Here is a 13,322-nt window from a genome sequence, read left to right as displayed (position 1 = left end):
TCGGCACCGCGAACGGTTCGAAAAACTGACACCGTATGAAGAAGTTATCGCAATTTGAAAGAGTCCACTAAATTGCAAATTATGGACATTTGACCAAGATTAATTTGGTTTTAAGCGCTAAACCTTTCCTTAAGCACCTTTCTCAAAAGTGTGAATTAAGCACGTGGGTAGTATTCAGAAAGTGGGAAACGGTTTCTCGCGCAGACAAAACGCTGTAAACGGTATTCCTCAATTTCACGCGATTAACCTTAGCGGGCGACACGTAGCACGAGAAAACCACTTTTCTCACGCGCTCTCGATTTGATATCGGCCGTGCAAGAATTCATGTGAGATTGCGTGATAGTCGTTGGATCACATGGGATGGATTGACTGTGGAGATCGTCCAAGTTAGTTGGTGAGCGGGCGACGCGATATCCGTTGGATCAAGCGAGATAGATCGATGGTGGAGATTCTGCTATTTGGAATGCTTCCGATGTATACGTGGGCCCATAACCGATAGGGCCACGCGCGAATTGTGTAAAGATGCAGTATTGTTGCATCAAAGTGGTATCGCGATTGTAACGCCTTCCCAACGATTGAAGGTTAATACGACTGCAGCATTATCCCTAACCACAGAGGATATACCACCCTCATGTGCGTGCCCAACAGTTACGGTAACGGCTCACCTCCGACGGTCTGCCTGGCAGAGCCGCTAAACTTAAGCGGATATGCTAAGTTTAACTGGAATTAGGTGCAATTCACCAAATTTGGTGGAGTATCCCTAGGGGATATTGTTTAAATGCACTTCAGGAGCAGTTTTCGACCAGAGACAGAAAAAGAGAGAGAGTGAAACAAGAGGCTAGCTAGGCTAATTGGAGCCTGTTGAAGCCAATGGAATAGTTCAAATCAGCTGAAGAAGTCATCTTCATGGAGATTTTCATCGAGGGAGATTTTGGAGCTCAGGGCCACCAGGAGTTGGAGGCAGTTGTAGGAGCTACCAATACTTGTTCTCAATGAACCAACAGTCATTCCTGACTGTAATGATCCTTCTGAATCCATTGCAGGGATTTGCAGAAGCATTTGGAGACTTCTAAAGGCCGAGATGCTACAGGGAAGTTTCAGGGAGCCTAGTGCCAACCGTGGAGGAAGGCCTAGTTTGGGGATGCAATGTTCATTTTGAGAAAATGATCAGTCTATTTTCGGTGTCTGATATGTGTTGGAGACAGTGAATGAGGTTTCAGTGACAATTAAAGAATTCTGAAGGAGTTCGTGCCATCATGAAGCTCAGGATAGCTCAGACCACTGATTGAAGGAATCAAGTCGAAGGGAGCTTAGATCTGTTTGCAGAGTGATGACAGTCATGACAGGGATATAGATGGTATTCTAAGCCCGTTGGTTCAGTTTAGTAACCTTTGGAGTTGAGTGTGGAACTTATAAAAGAAAGTTTGCCATAATTCCAAAGAGCCAAGTCAAGATGACAAAAGCTCAAGGAGACGTAGCCCACAATATTCGGGTGAACTCCTAGATTAAATTTGTTGTTATGTGTGGTTATTTATTTGCTGCATTATATGGTTGTTATATGTGTTTAATATCAGAAGAAACAAATGGACTTAAAGCACTTAAACAGTTAAAAGAAAACATACACCTGTTTCAAGTATTTAATTCCACAAATGTCATATATAAGCTAGATCATTTATTTGTTTAACTGAGTGGGAGGTTCTTGTAAGCATAACAAGTTATTAAACCCCCATTTCATATCATTATGGCTTTGGCCACCAGGCTCTTCATAATATAGTAAAGGTGCACCGTGTACTTGTAGTGTGTGAGATGGCCACAGATGTTGCCCGGGTCCAGGACAAGATCCTTCCATTCCTCTACCCAAATTTCCAGGGCTGCCCGACAATTAAGATCAGTTTCCCAGGTTTTAATCAAATGTTTGACATCTACAGGCGTGCTCGAATCATAGACTTGCATCGCCTCCTGAAGTCTCTTAGCATTAGTGCACCGACCGCTCCTTCCGACGTTCTGACTAAGGCCAATGTGTTCTCCCTCGTCTTCCTGTACCTGGTGCCATTTCCATGGCCTCCAGCCTTCGTCGTTTTTGTACCCTGAACCATCCTATACCAAACATTGTCACGTTGAGCTCAGCTGGGCCGGTCCTAAAGCTCCACCACCAACCCGAGCCAAGAAATATTCATGCAATCATGAAATACACTAATACTACAGAGACCTGCAATATAATCATTAGAGAGCATCACAAGACAGTTAGGTTCAGAGTTATGCCACCAAAACAGAGTCCAATTCATCACATGTGGCTCGCTCGATTGTATTTCAACTCTATGAAACACCCAGTAAGCCAAAAGGCCATAGAAACATCCTCTACACATGCAACAATAACCTTGAACATTATCACCACCGAGGAGTTCCTCGTCATATTGAGGCCTCAACCAAACCATGCCAGAAGACACAGACAACCATAACAGACCCTTGCCCAACCAAATTTATAGTGAAACTCACCGCTTGAAAAACCTACTACCTTTTTCAGGCCGCATGGAACCTGACCTACCCCAACACCCCAAACAAAGAGAAACATGCCCATGCGGGAGAGAATAATGCCGAACATAACTGAGATAGGGATATAAACAACATACTTGATATATATAACTTCACGCCATGACACCCCATATAGACGACTACCATACCAAACCAGACTAGGCCATCCCATAACCCTGACATTTTCACGACTACGACACACATTCTTCAGGCCTAGAGGGGAGGTAAGAGAAAAAACATACCCAGTATCGCTTTCCATTCTTTCTGGTTGCAATGACAGTTCCGATGAGTAACACCTTCACCACAAACTCACTAGCACAAAACACCAACGCCACAAAACAATCCAACTGAATATGCATGAGGGAGAAATGTCGAGCGATTGAGGTGTTGTCCACTAGAACAACTTAATAGGATATCGCTTTCCTCATGGGACCTTTCTGATCACACACCGCATGTCCTTTGTCTTAACTCCATATCATTCTCGCATGCATGTACCGATGGTTGGCCGCCTCCCGACCTTATCTCCTGACATTACTCCCATCGCCGGGATCCCAAAACAGATTGCCGTGTCTTCTCACTCCAATCAAAGAGTTTATAAAAGCCTTTATTAATAAAAAAGCCTCAATTTATAAAACTTATTAAAACTAGCATTTGCACCTAATGTTGCAAAGGAAACGCCGTAAGGCATAGTGTGTGGAAGAATATTGAAATGTGAATAGGCTTTTGTGGGCTTTTTTGAAAGCAAGGGCCGATGATTGCGAGTTTTAATTTGAGGAAGCCATGCCGAAAACCATTGAAATGGAATGCAAGTAGCCATAAATATGCATTGAACTTGTTTAGAGACATTTGTTTGTAGTTGGTAAAAAATGTGGAGTTAAAGGTGAAGATAAATGAATGAATCCATGTGAACAACAACCAGGTATCCATATTGATTTGGATAGGGTTACTTAAAAAATCATTATTCAAATGGGAAATTAAATTAATATGAATATGTATTGAAAACATGTAGTATATTCATTAAAATCAATTGATTTTGTCAACAAAATATGTTAAAACCCATTGACAATGAATTGGTTGTGAGGACATAAACTATCAAAATGGCATTGATCTTGAAACATCCCTTTTTAAGTTTGAAATGGAAAACACAAATAGTTGTGAGGACATAAACCATCAAGATGGTATTTGATCTTGAAACATCCTTTTTTAAGTGTGAAATGGAAAATACAAATAGTGTATTGTAGCATCTTTTTTTAAGTTTGAAATGGAAAACACAAATAGTTGTGAGGACACAAACCATCAAAACGGTATTTGATCTTGAAACATCCTTTTTTAAGTTTGAAATGGAAAATACAAACAGTGAATTGTAACAGAAGAGGTTGGAGAAGGAATATAATATTCAAAAGAACATTGTGCTTGTCATTCCATATTTGAAGTTGTATGAAAACATGTTCGAGGCATCGAAGACCTGAAGAAGTAGTAATGGACCTGCAAAATGTATATTTTGTTAGAATTAGTAATATGTAAATCAGCTGCGGAAATTTATTAGCAATACTTTGCAGGTGAGTTGTGTTAAAATGAATCTGGAATGAATGGAAATGAAGTTACCTTTGCTATGGGGATTTATATATTGTTAGTGGAAGATGCATGGTGAATAACGACATATTGAACACCATTGGAGGTTAATGCTTAGTTGGAGATGCATATTTTTTGCTTGCCATTCTACTTGTAGTTGCTTAGGTATGCTATTTTTGAGTCCATGTGTCCTGTTGCAAAAGAAAGAAAATGTTAGAATGAGATGTATAGATAATATAAAGACATTCTAATATTTGCTTGATTATTAATATTGATTAAAGTTGGTTGTTGTTGAAAGATATGAAAAGTATGTTATGAAATAGAATGAGGTAAATAAATGGAGGAAACCTTTTGGTGATGTTAAAGTATGGGTTGGAGCAGATTATCTGGAGGCGGCATTGAATGGAGAATTTCTTCTGCGTGTTTTCTACGAGCAATGTTTTTGTTGTCCTTCATTTTACTGTAACGATCGAAACTGAATGCGGGGCTAATCCGGAGATCTTGTAGAGAAGGTACTCTTGAAATAGCTGTGAATGTGAGACCTTGACGTTCTGTTTTTCCAATGTCAATTGTTGCTTTTGGAAGTGTCATACCTTGAGATTTATGTATGGTTAAAGGCCAAGCCATCTTCAGTGGAATTTGTGCACGTCCATTTCTTTTTACTGTTGGAATAGGCAAGTGAGTGGGGTTTCTCTCATCCCAAGGAGGCCCAGTGTATTTGGGAAAATCTACGACAACAAATGTTGGAATTTGTGGTGGTGCAGTTGATTCTTTGTAAAAGATGGTCAAAATTTCTCCGAGGGAACCATTAACAAGTCCGGCTGAAACCCAAAGGTTGGAAGTCAACATAACTTTTTTGCCATTGCATAGTAATACAATTCACTCAAGTTGCTCGTCTTCTGAGGAAATGCTGGAATATGTGTTGTCATATTCAGCAATGGATCTTGCGATAGGAGTGTTTAGAGATTTCATCATTTGCTTATTATGGACCATTGTTTGAGAATTTGTTGGAAATAGATGCATGGAATCATGGAATGAACATATTTCTTCTTCTGATAAAAAGGAATCTGTGCGTGACATGAGTACATTGTAGTCGTCGATTGTTGGATTTGCATCTCTAATGTTCTGGAGAATGTTCCTAAAAGTAACCTATGCGATGTTGTCGCCTTGTTGACGAAATATTGTGTCTAATGTGATGACTGTGTTGAAGGTGTTCCACAGTGCGCTTCTGTGGCTCGTCCCTGCATATAGAGGTATGTCTTTGACGGGTGGTAGCTGACCGAGATCACCAACCAATATAATGGAACAGCCACCGAAAGGAGTGTTTCTTTGGCCAAGAAATGCCTCTCGAAGACGTTCATCAATATGGATGAGAAGCTTTGGCCCAATGAAGCGCATTTCATCGATTAGTATGTATCTTATATGCCTGAGTTCTTCTTGGAATTTTGCAAGAGCATTACCTTGTAAGGGCATAAGATCCTTTATAGGAAGGTGTAGAGCAAAATGGATTGTCGATGCTTGTATGTTGAAGGCAGCAACCCCTGTAGGGGCGAGGAGCATGATCGATGAAGGTTCTAGGCTTGCAAGGCTTATGAGCATATCTTTGATGCAATTAATAAGGAGGGATTTTCCTTTACCGACAGTGCCTTGTATTATCATTCTAAGAGCGGGTAAATAATCCTTCCTAGAAAAATGATTAGAAATCATATTTAGAGCTTTTCTTTGCATTGGAGATAATGTAGTAAGGGTTGCCAGGATATGTTGATGTGTTTGAAGAATGCGGTGGATGGAGCGGTTATTTTCAATGAATTGTATGGCATTATTTTGTAGATCCAATGGGATAGTGGTATGATTCCAGTTATGGGTGTCATCAAAGCCACGAAGACCAAGCATGTCAAGGTCATTTATGAAAAGCTCATTTGTAGGGTGTAATTGGGAAAGTAATTCCCATTCATTTATTTCCATGGTGTCTGGAGGATTGGTTTCATGAATAGTTGAGGTATCATTTGTGACAGATTCAATATCAGATAGTGTGCGGTGTTGATGCCAAGGTTTGTAGAATGGACGAAATGTTTGCCAATTTGTGATGAATTCTGCAGCATAATCTCCTATATCTTGTACGATATGGCGAAAAGGTTTGCATAGCATAAGTTCAACCCTGCAAAAGTCAGCGTAGCAAGGTTCTGTTGTGGATGGTATGGAGGAGTAACGTGGTATGACCCAAACAATTGCTTTTGTGGGTCTTTGTTTCCATTTGTTTGTTTTGCGACGAGGATCATATGACCAAGATCTTGCCAATTCTATTAGTGATGTGGATTCTAGGGTAGAAGGGCGTTGGATATATGTATCTATGATGTGTGGGGATGTAGTGGAGGTGGTGTTTGTTTATGGAAGGCGCATAAGAATTTTTTGGTTTACATTTAAAGAAATGAATGGTTGACTACATAATGTTAATGGTAATTTTTGCAGCATATGGCAGGTTTCTTGTGCTCCAATGTCACGATCAACAAGGGTTTCTGCAAGAAATTTTCGAAATGCGGATGTTGATGGGTCAGCAATGGGTGAATCCAGGACAATACTATGTAGCATGTGGTGGAAGCTTTCAGATTTTTTTTTCTGCTTTGGATGCATATTTGGCAATATATTTTTGTACAACGTGTATGGAGAGCACTGGTTGGCAGTCAACATTTGCATGCCAAATAGATAGGATGGTAGGGTTATGGCTATTGAGTCGATCGTCGTTGCGAGCAGGGGTGTATGTTTTTTGGCCATTGGAATCAATGAATAAGGCCGATTTTGGATGTAATTCCCATGGTGCTTTATAACGACATTGGAGTGAGGATCCATTTTTTCTTAGGCATGTGCTTTCTGAGCATTTTGTGTGACGTTCAACACAATTGACGAGCTGTTCATAGTCACTGAAAGGATTGGTTTTGAAGATTTGCGGTGTGGACAATAGACAAGGGTATTCGGGATTTGTGCAAGCAATTGGTTGGTTTGAAGTCGAAGGAGTACGAGGGTTCCAAGCGGAAATATATTTGTCGAAGAATTGCCTTGTAATATCAACTGCTTCTGTGTCTTCCCAGTTGAGGTTTTCCATATCAGGTGCATTTTCTATCCAAAGGAAACCATGGATGTGCGCAGATCCCCTATGTTGCCATTCATACCTACCAAGAATGCGTTTTTGTAAGATAATTTTGCAATAGGTGAGGAATGTAGTTTCGAGTTTTTGGAAAAAAATGTAGTAGAATGTGTACCTGTACCAGTAATCTTTTGTATTCAAGTGTTTCTCTAAGATAATCTCACGAAATGCTGTGAATCTATGGTGCATATATAGTGATGTTAAATGTGGGTTAGAGATGATGTTACCATTTCTCCACTTTTATTGTTTTGCAATATCAGAAGGAAGACATCCGGGCATGATTTCATGAAGATCAGGCCATTTTGTATCAGCTGCACTTAATGTGAAGAAGAACGTCGGGCAACCGAGTTGAGATATCATGTCCGTTAGTTCATTTTTAGCTTTGTGCCAAAATGATCTTGTTCCACGTAAAGAGCTACCGAATCGCATGACTTGCTCTGCCAATTACTCATCTGGAAATTGTTCTAATCGGATGTTCAGATCTTGAATAGATATGAGGAAGTTATCTGTGATGTTCTTTTTCACAAAAATCGATGATGTTGCTTGACTGCGATGTCGCATCATGAGATTATATATGTAATAACGAAAGCTTGGGTGCTTTCCATATCTGTTATCGTAGTAACATATGAGATGAAGTGCATATTCATGTAACTGCACTGCTTTCATTCTTGGCTGATTTGGCATTGCAGCTCCTGTCGGGAAAAGGGTGGGGAAAGCCATAGAGAGTAGACCTTCTATGTTGTATTCATTGACTGGCAATAAACCAATTGGTGGCCACTCAATTGTAGTATCAGATTGGTGGTTGTAAGCATGTAAATAATGGCGGATTTCTTGGATTTTTGTATTTGTATTAGGTATGATGGGTGCGAATGACGATGTTTGGTTTACGGATGGGTCTGCGGAATCTTCGGTGAGCCCATGTGGTGGTTCAAGTGAAAGGTGGACAGTGGTTTCGGTAGTATTGGAATGGTGAAGGGAGGAGGAGACATCGGTGGGGATTGCTGGTAAGGATGCCAATGCGTTGGTATCAATACGAACATTCTTATAGTACGGGTCATTTGCCAATTTGTATTCTAATGCAGCGAGAACGCGATGTCTACTGACAATGAAATCATAAGCCTTATGGTCATTACTATGACGCGTGACAATCAGCATGTCCAAGTGTTCAACATGTCGTGGTAACATGTTTGCGATTTTTGTAATGTCTTGAGGAAAACAAATTGTGTGGCCACTGTATTTATATTGGCCACCACGTGCATGTGTTACTTGCAGTATAGGGTTAACCCTAGCAATGAGCATTTCTTCTATTTGTGAAAGAGATGTAAGGATAGCTGGTTGAGGACCAGGGTCCATGTTGTTTGATAATGAGAAGCGATGACCCTTTGTTTCAGAGACGCATCTGGAGCAGCAATACATGTGGTTGGAATTGCGGATATGTATTCCAGGATATGATTCAAGACAAATGGAGCATGGGAATTTAGGTGGAAGTTTATCAAGCTTTGCACGGAAATCTCGATGTGCTTGATTAGTATAAACGTTGTTGAAAGCATGTGCGAAGGAGGGGTTAGGGAAATGAGGCATGGATGTATTTGTTTGAGAGGTTTGCTGAGAAGATAAAGAGTTTGATAATTGCAAGGGAGGATTGTTTTCCGAGTGGGCCATTTCAGATGAGGAATGTTGGTTTTCCTTTTGTTTTTTGTGTTTTTGACATTCTCTGATGTCTTTTTTTGCGTGATAAAGCTCACGGCGACGTGCATTTATTCGTTCTTTATTTGTTGCATAGTATCTTTGAGCACGTTCATTATTAGAAGAAGAAGCCATTCGCAAAATTTATGGTACCTATAAGCAAGAGAGGAGAAAAGAAGAATGTTATTTGGAGACAACAACCATGTTATTGTATGAAAGCGAAAGAAGGGTAAAAAATTCAAGCGAAAGCGAAAGAAGGGAAAAAAATTTAAGTTTAGAATAGTTTTATGTGAATTTTTTTATTTGAATAATCTGTTTGAAAGAACATATTAGTATTTTTTGTTTATACATGTAGATAGTTTCATGTGTAAGAAAGAATATGAGAGATGGAGATACGGGAGCGCGCCGGTTTAGGATGAGCTAGCTAGGGTTTTTTCAGAGAGCCGCAGGCCGACACTGTTATCGTTTTGCCGTTCCCTGTTACGGTTTCGACGGTGAAAATTGTGCGCCGTATCCACCCGTCACTGTCTGCATTATCGGCTGGCCGTTATGGAGGGTCACATGGTGTCGGATCTTGTGGATTATTCCGAGGATCCTTGGGAGGATCATATTATATTTGAAAACCCTAGTTTTGATGCGCCGGTTTCTGAACCACTGACGGATACGGATCCTTATTCACAGGACATTACGCCGGTGGTCTCGCTGCCCGGTCTTAACAATGGTCACCTCGCCTCTGAGCCTCCTCCCGCGACGCCGCTAGGCTTAGAAGCACCTCCCCTTTCTCCTGGTACGGCACACCTTCTCTCTACTTTTTCTCCCCACATACTATCATTTGATCAGCATCAGCCCCTCTCATCTGATCATCCGGCTCCTTCGGTGGACATCCCGGCGATTGGATCTCAAACCCTACCGGAACCTGGGATTCGACCCTCTGGATGCTTTGGTACCCCGGCGGTAAATGTAAAACCCTCGAAGCACATCCAACCTAAGGGGGTAACAAACCCTTTTGTCGATTATCCCTCGGCACCACGCACAAAAAAGAGAAAGTCAAGGTGTATCAGGGTGACTGCAAAGGATATCACAATCTCCTTCGGCGAATCATCAAATATTGGGGAAGCGGCGGTCATGGCACGAACGATTTTGGTTGGACATGTGCGAGGACGTGTATACTCTGCAAATCGACTGACACAATGGGTTAAGGAAATTTGGGGAGCCCTGCTCAAGGAATTGCCGGAGGTACATGTTCTCCCTCGGGGGTGGTTCTCTCTCCACTTCGCAAAGGAAGATTACACAGATCTAGTACTGGCAAAGTACTGGCACATCGAAATGGCACCAGTTCTGCTCAAGAGATGGAGTCCTCTCTTTGACCCAGAGCGCGAACAGATCGGAGCAGGGCCCCTGTGGGTGAGATTGCCGGGATTGCCCCTACAATACTGGAGTGAGGAAGCTCTCATCAGGATTGGAAATGCATTGGGCACATATCTGGATCATGATCGCACGTATGTGGAATCAAAGAAGCGAACCCTAGCTCGTGTGCTGGTTCACTTGGATACTCGTGAAGGATTGGAGGAGAAGATCACGTTACAATGGGGAAAATACAGCAGGACACAGATTCTCGATTATGAAGGCGTCCCATTCCGCTGCAATCGATGCCACCAGGTGGGCCACCTGTTCAAAGACTGCCCGCTCAATAAAAACTCAGAGGATTCTCCAAAGGTTACTCCCATTCCATCTAGAGGAGCTTCCCCTGTCATTCCTCGCCCATCACAGGGGAACGCAACAGCACATGCTACTCCAATGAAAGCAGGGACGAAGGGGCTCGGTTCATCTTCTCCTCCATTGACTAGGGCTCGGGCCGCAGCAGCAGCCGCTCAGGTCTCGGGTACCGCTCTTAACCCTTCCTCCTCTTCATTTGGTATCTCCTCTTCTTTGGTTATACCAAATGCACCTTGCACTATGGCTCACTGCACTATATCGACCCCCCCATGATAGCCTCCACTGCCCCACCAACTCTGCCAGCCTCATCCTCATCCTCCTCGCTGTCCTCCCCCAAAATGTCAACCTCCCACCCTTATTCTCTGCGTCCCCGCACTCACAATGCGATCGCCGCGGGACCTCAGGTCGGCTTGGGTATTGTTTCCCTGGGAATGGGATCTCTGTCCTCCAGAGGTAGGAAATCTGATCTTTCAAAAGCTATCAGGCGAGCTGGGGCGGAGGTCGCATCTGGTCGACAATCCACACTTGAAGGGGTCCTTAGAGCATCCTTAACCCCTCGAAGGGTTCCCCCATGAAAAGCTTATCTTTCAACTGTCGGGGTCTGGCTAGTGCCCCCAAAAAACTAGCCCTTCAGAGACTCTTTGAGGTTGAACAGCCTGATATTATTCTCCTCCAAGAGACTCTTGGTTCGGCTGAGGCTATCTCTCAAACCTTACATTCTCTGGCACCAAGATGGAAGTTTTTGGCAATTGATGCTATCGGGCGATCTGGGGGACTGGCGCTCGAATATAACCCTAGGAACATCAGGGTTGATGCCTCCTGGGGTGGAAATGGATTCTTGGGAATGGATATTTTCTCTATGGAACTCGGTCAAGCCCTCTGAATTGTGAATATTTATGGCCCTTGCCACCAGAGAGAGTCGTTTTGGAGGCACCTCCTAAATCTTACTTTAATGGCATCTGACCACACCATCCTGGGGGGAGATCTAAATTTTTCCTTGGGCTTCAGCGAATCCTGGGGTTCTCTGGCACAGGTGGATGCCATCACCGAGTTCATGAAAAATACCTTGGAACAGACAGACTTTATTGATGTCCCTATGCAGAAACCCATGCCTACTTGGAGGAACAGAAGGGTGGGCGCAGCAGCTTTGGCTCGCAGACTGGACAAATTTCTACTGAAAGGCCCCCTGCTTCAACATTTACATCACTATAAACAATGGGTTGGATCGGGGGGTATATCTGACCACTCCCCAATTCTGCTGGAGATTCTTGGCCCTCATCGAAAGCCTAAGGCCCCATTCAAATTCAACCATACGTGGCTACAGGACCAAGACTTCATGAAATTGGTCACAGATTTCTGGAAGGCACACTCTATCGACAGAGAAGCATCACTGGCAAAGGGATTTTGTAAAAACCTTACTGAGCTGAAGCATCTTGTCATTAACTGGGCCAAGGAGAAAAACATCAAAGATACTGCCCAGCTCTCTCATATTGAAGCAGAGTTAAGCTCTCTCTTAGATGACCGGAATTTGGGATTTAACTCAGGAGCAGATAAGTCCCGATTGATTGAGCTGGAAAACCAGAAGACAAATATTCTCAGACTAAGGGAGGAATCTCTTAGATTGAGAAGCAGAGCAATCTGGCTGAAAGCAGGGGATGAAAACTCAAGGTTCTTTCATAATTATGCAAAGGGAAGGAAAGTGGCAAATACTATTTGGAATCTCCCTCTACCAGAAGGGGGCCTCGCAGACTCCTTCAACAAACTCTCCTAGCTTGGAACATCTCATTTCAGAAGCATTTACAGAAGCACACCAGGCACAAATTTGGCAGAGATCATTAATGTGGCTAATCATTTCCCTAGATTTGTAAATGAGGAGGACTCGGCTGATCTTACGGCTCCTATCACTATGGAGGAACTGGAGAGCACTTTAAAATGGTTCAAAAAAGACAAGAGCCCTAGGCCAGATGGTTGGTCTATTGAATTCTATTTAGCCTTTTTTGACTTGCTGGGACAGGACCTCCTCAGGGTGGTAGAGGAAAGCAGAACATCTGGGTGTCTATATCATGCTATAAACTCTACGTTCATTGCCCTTATCCCTAAAACTAATTCCCCATCCTCGTTTGATGACTTTCGCCCCATATCCTTGTGTAATGTCCTTTACAAAATTATATCCAAAATCATTGCTAACCGGCTCAAACCCATCCTGTCAAAACACATTGCACCCCAGCAATTTGCCTTCCTTGAGAATAGACAGATCCATGAAGCCATTGGATCTGCCCAGGAAGCCCTTCATTCCATCTGGTCCAAGCACCTCAAATGTATCCTCCTAAAGATTGATCTCTCTAAAGCTTTCGATCGGGTCAGTTGGCTATATATTAAAATGCTTCTCATTCATCTGGGTTTCCCTCTCCCTCTCATCAACTGGATCATGGCATGTATCTCCACTCCCTCGTACAGTATTCTTATAAATGGATCTGCCTCCCATTTCTTTCATTCCGAAAGGGGTCTCCGACAAGGCTGCCCCCTATCTCCTCTATTATTCCTTTTGGTTATGGAAGGCCTGAGTCGCTTAATCATTTCTGCAAAAAGGGAAGGATCTCTCAGCGGGCTCAAGATCACGGATGAGTGTTACCTCACACACCTGTTGTTCGTGGATGACGTACTCATCCTGTTG

At 42.6% G+C, this 13,322-nt stretch overlaps 1 protein-coding gene across 1 annotated transcript; it reads left to right on the top strand.

The window, feature by feature from the left end:
* Nucleotides 1-11,600: 11,600 nt before the first annotated feature.
* LOC149248088 (uncharacterized) lies at nt 11,601-12,419 on the top strand. Its single transcript, XM_089447519.1, has one exon. It carries the CDS (start codon nt 11,601-11,603, stop codon nt 12,417-12,419), a length of 819 nt encoding a protein of 272 aa, XP_089303645.1.
* Nucleotides 12,420-13,322: the final 903 nt, after the last annotated feature.

This window comes from Pinus tabuliformis, chromosome 7, assembly GCF_031772625.1.
Source record: "Pinus tabuliformis cultivar Carrire ecotype Pingquan chromosome 7, CPIR1, whole genome shotgun sequence".
NCBI lineage: Eukaryota > Viridiplantae > Streptophyta > Pinopsida > Pinales > Pinaceae > Pinus > Pinus tabuliformis.
The sequence above is the reverse complement of the archived record's forward strand: the minus strand, read 5'-3'. Positions and strand labels throughout refer to the sequence as shown.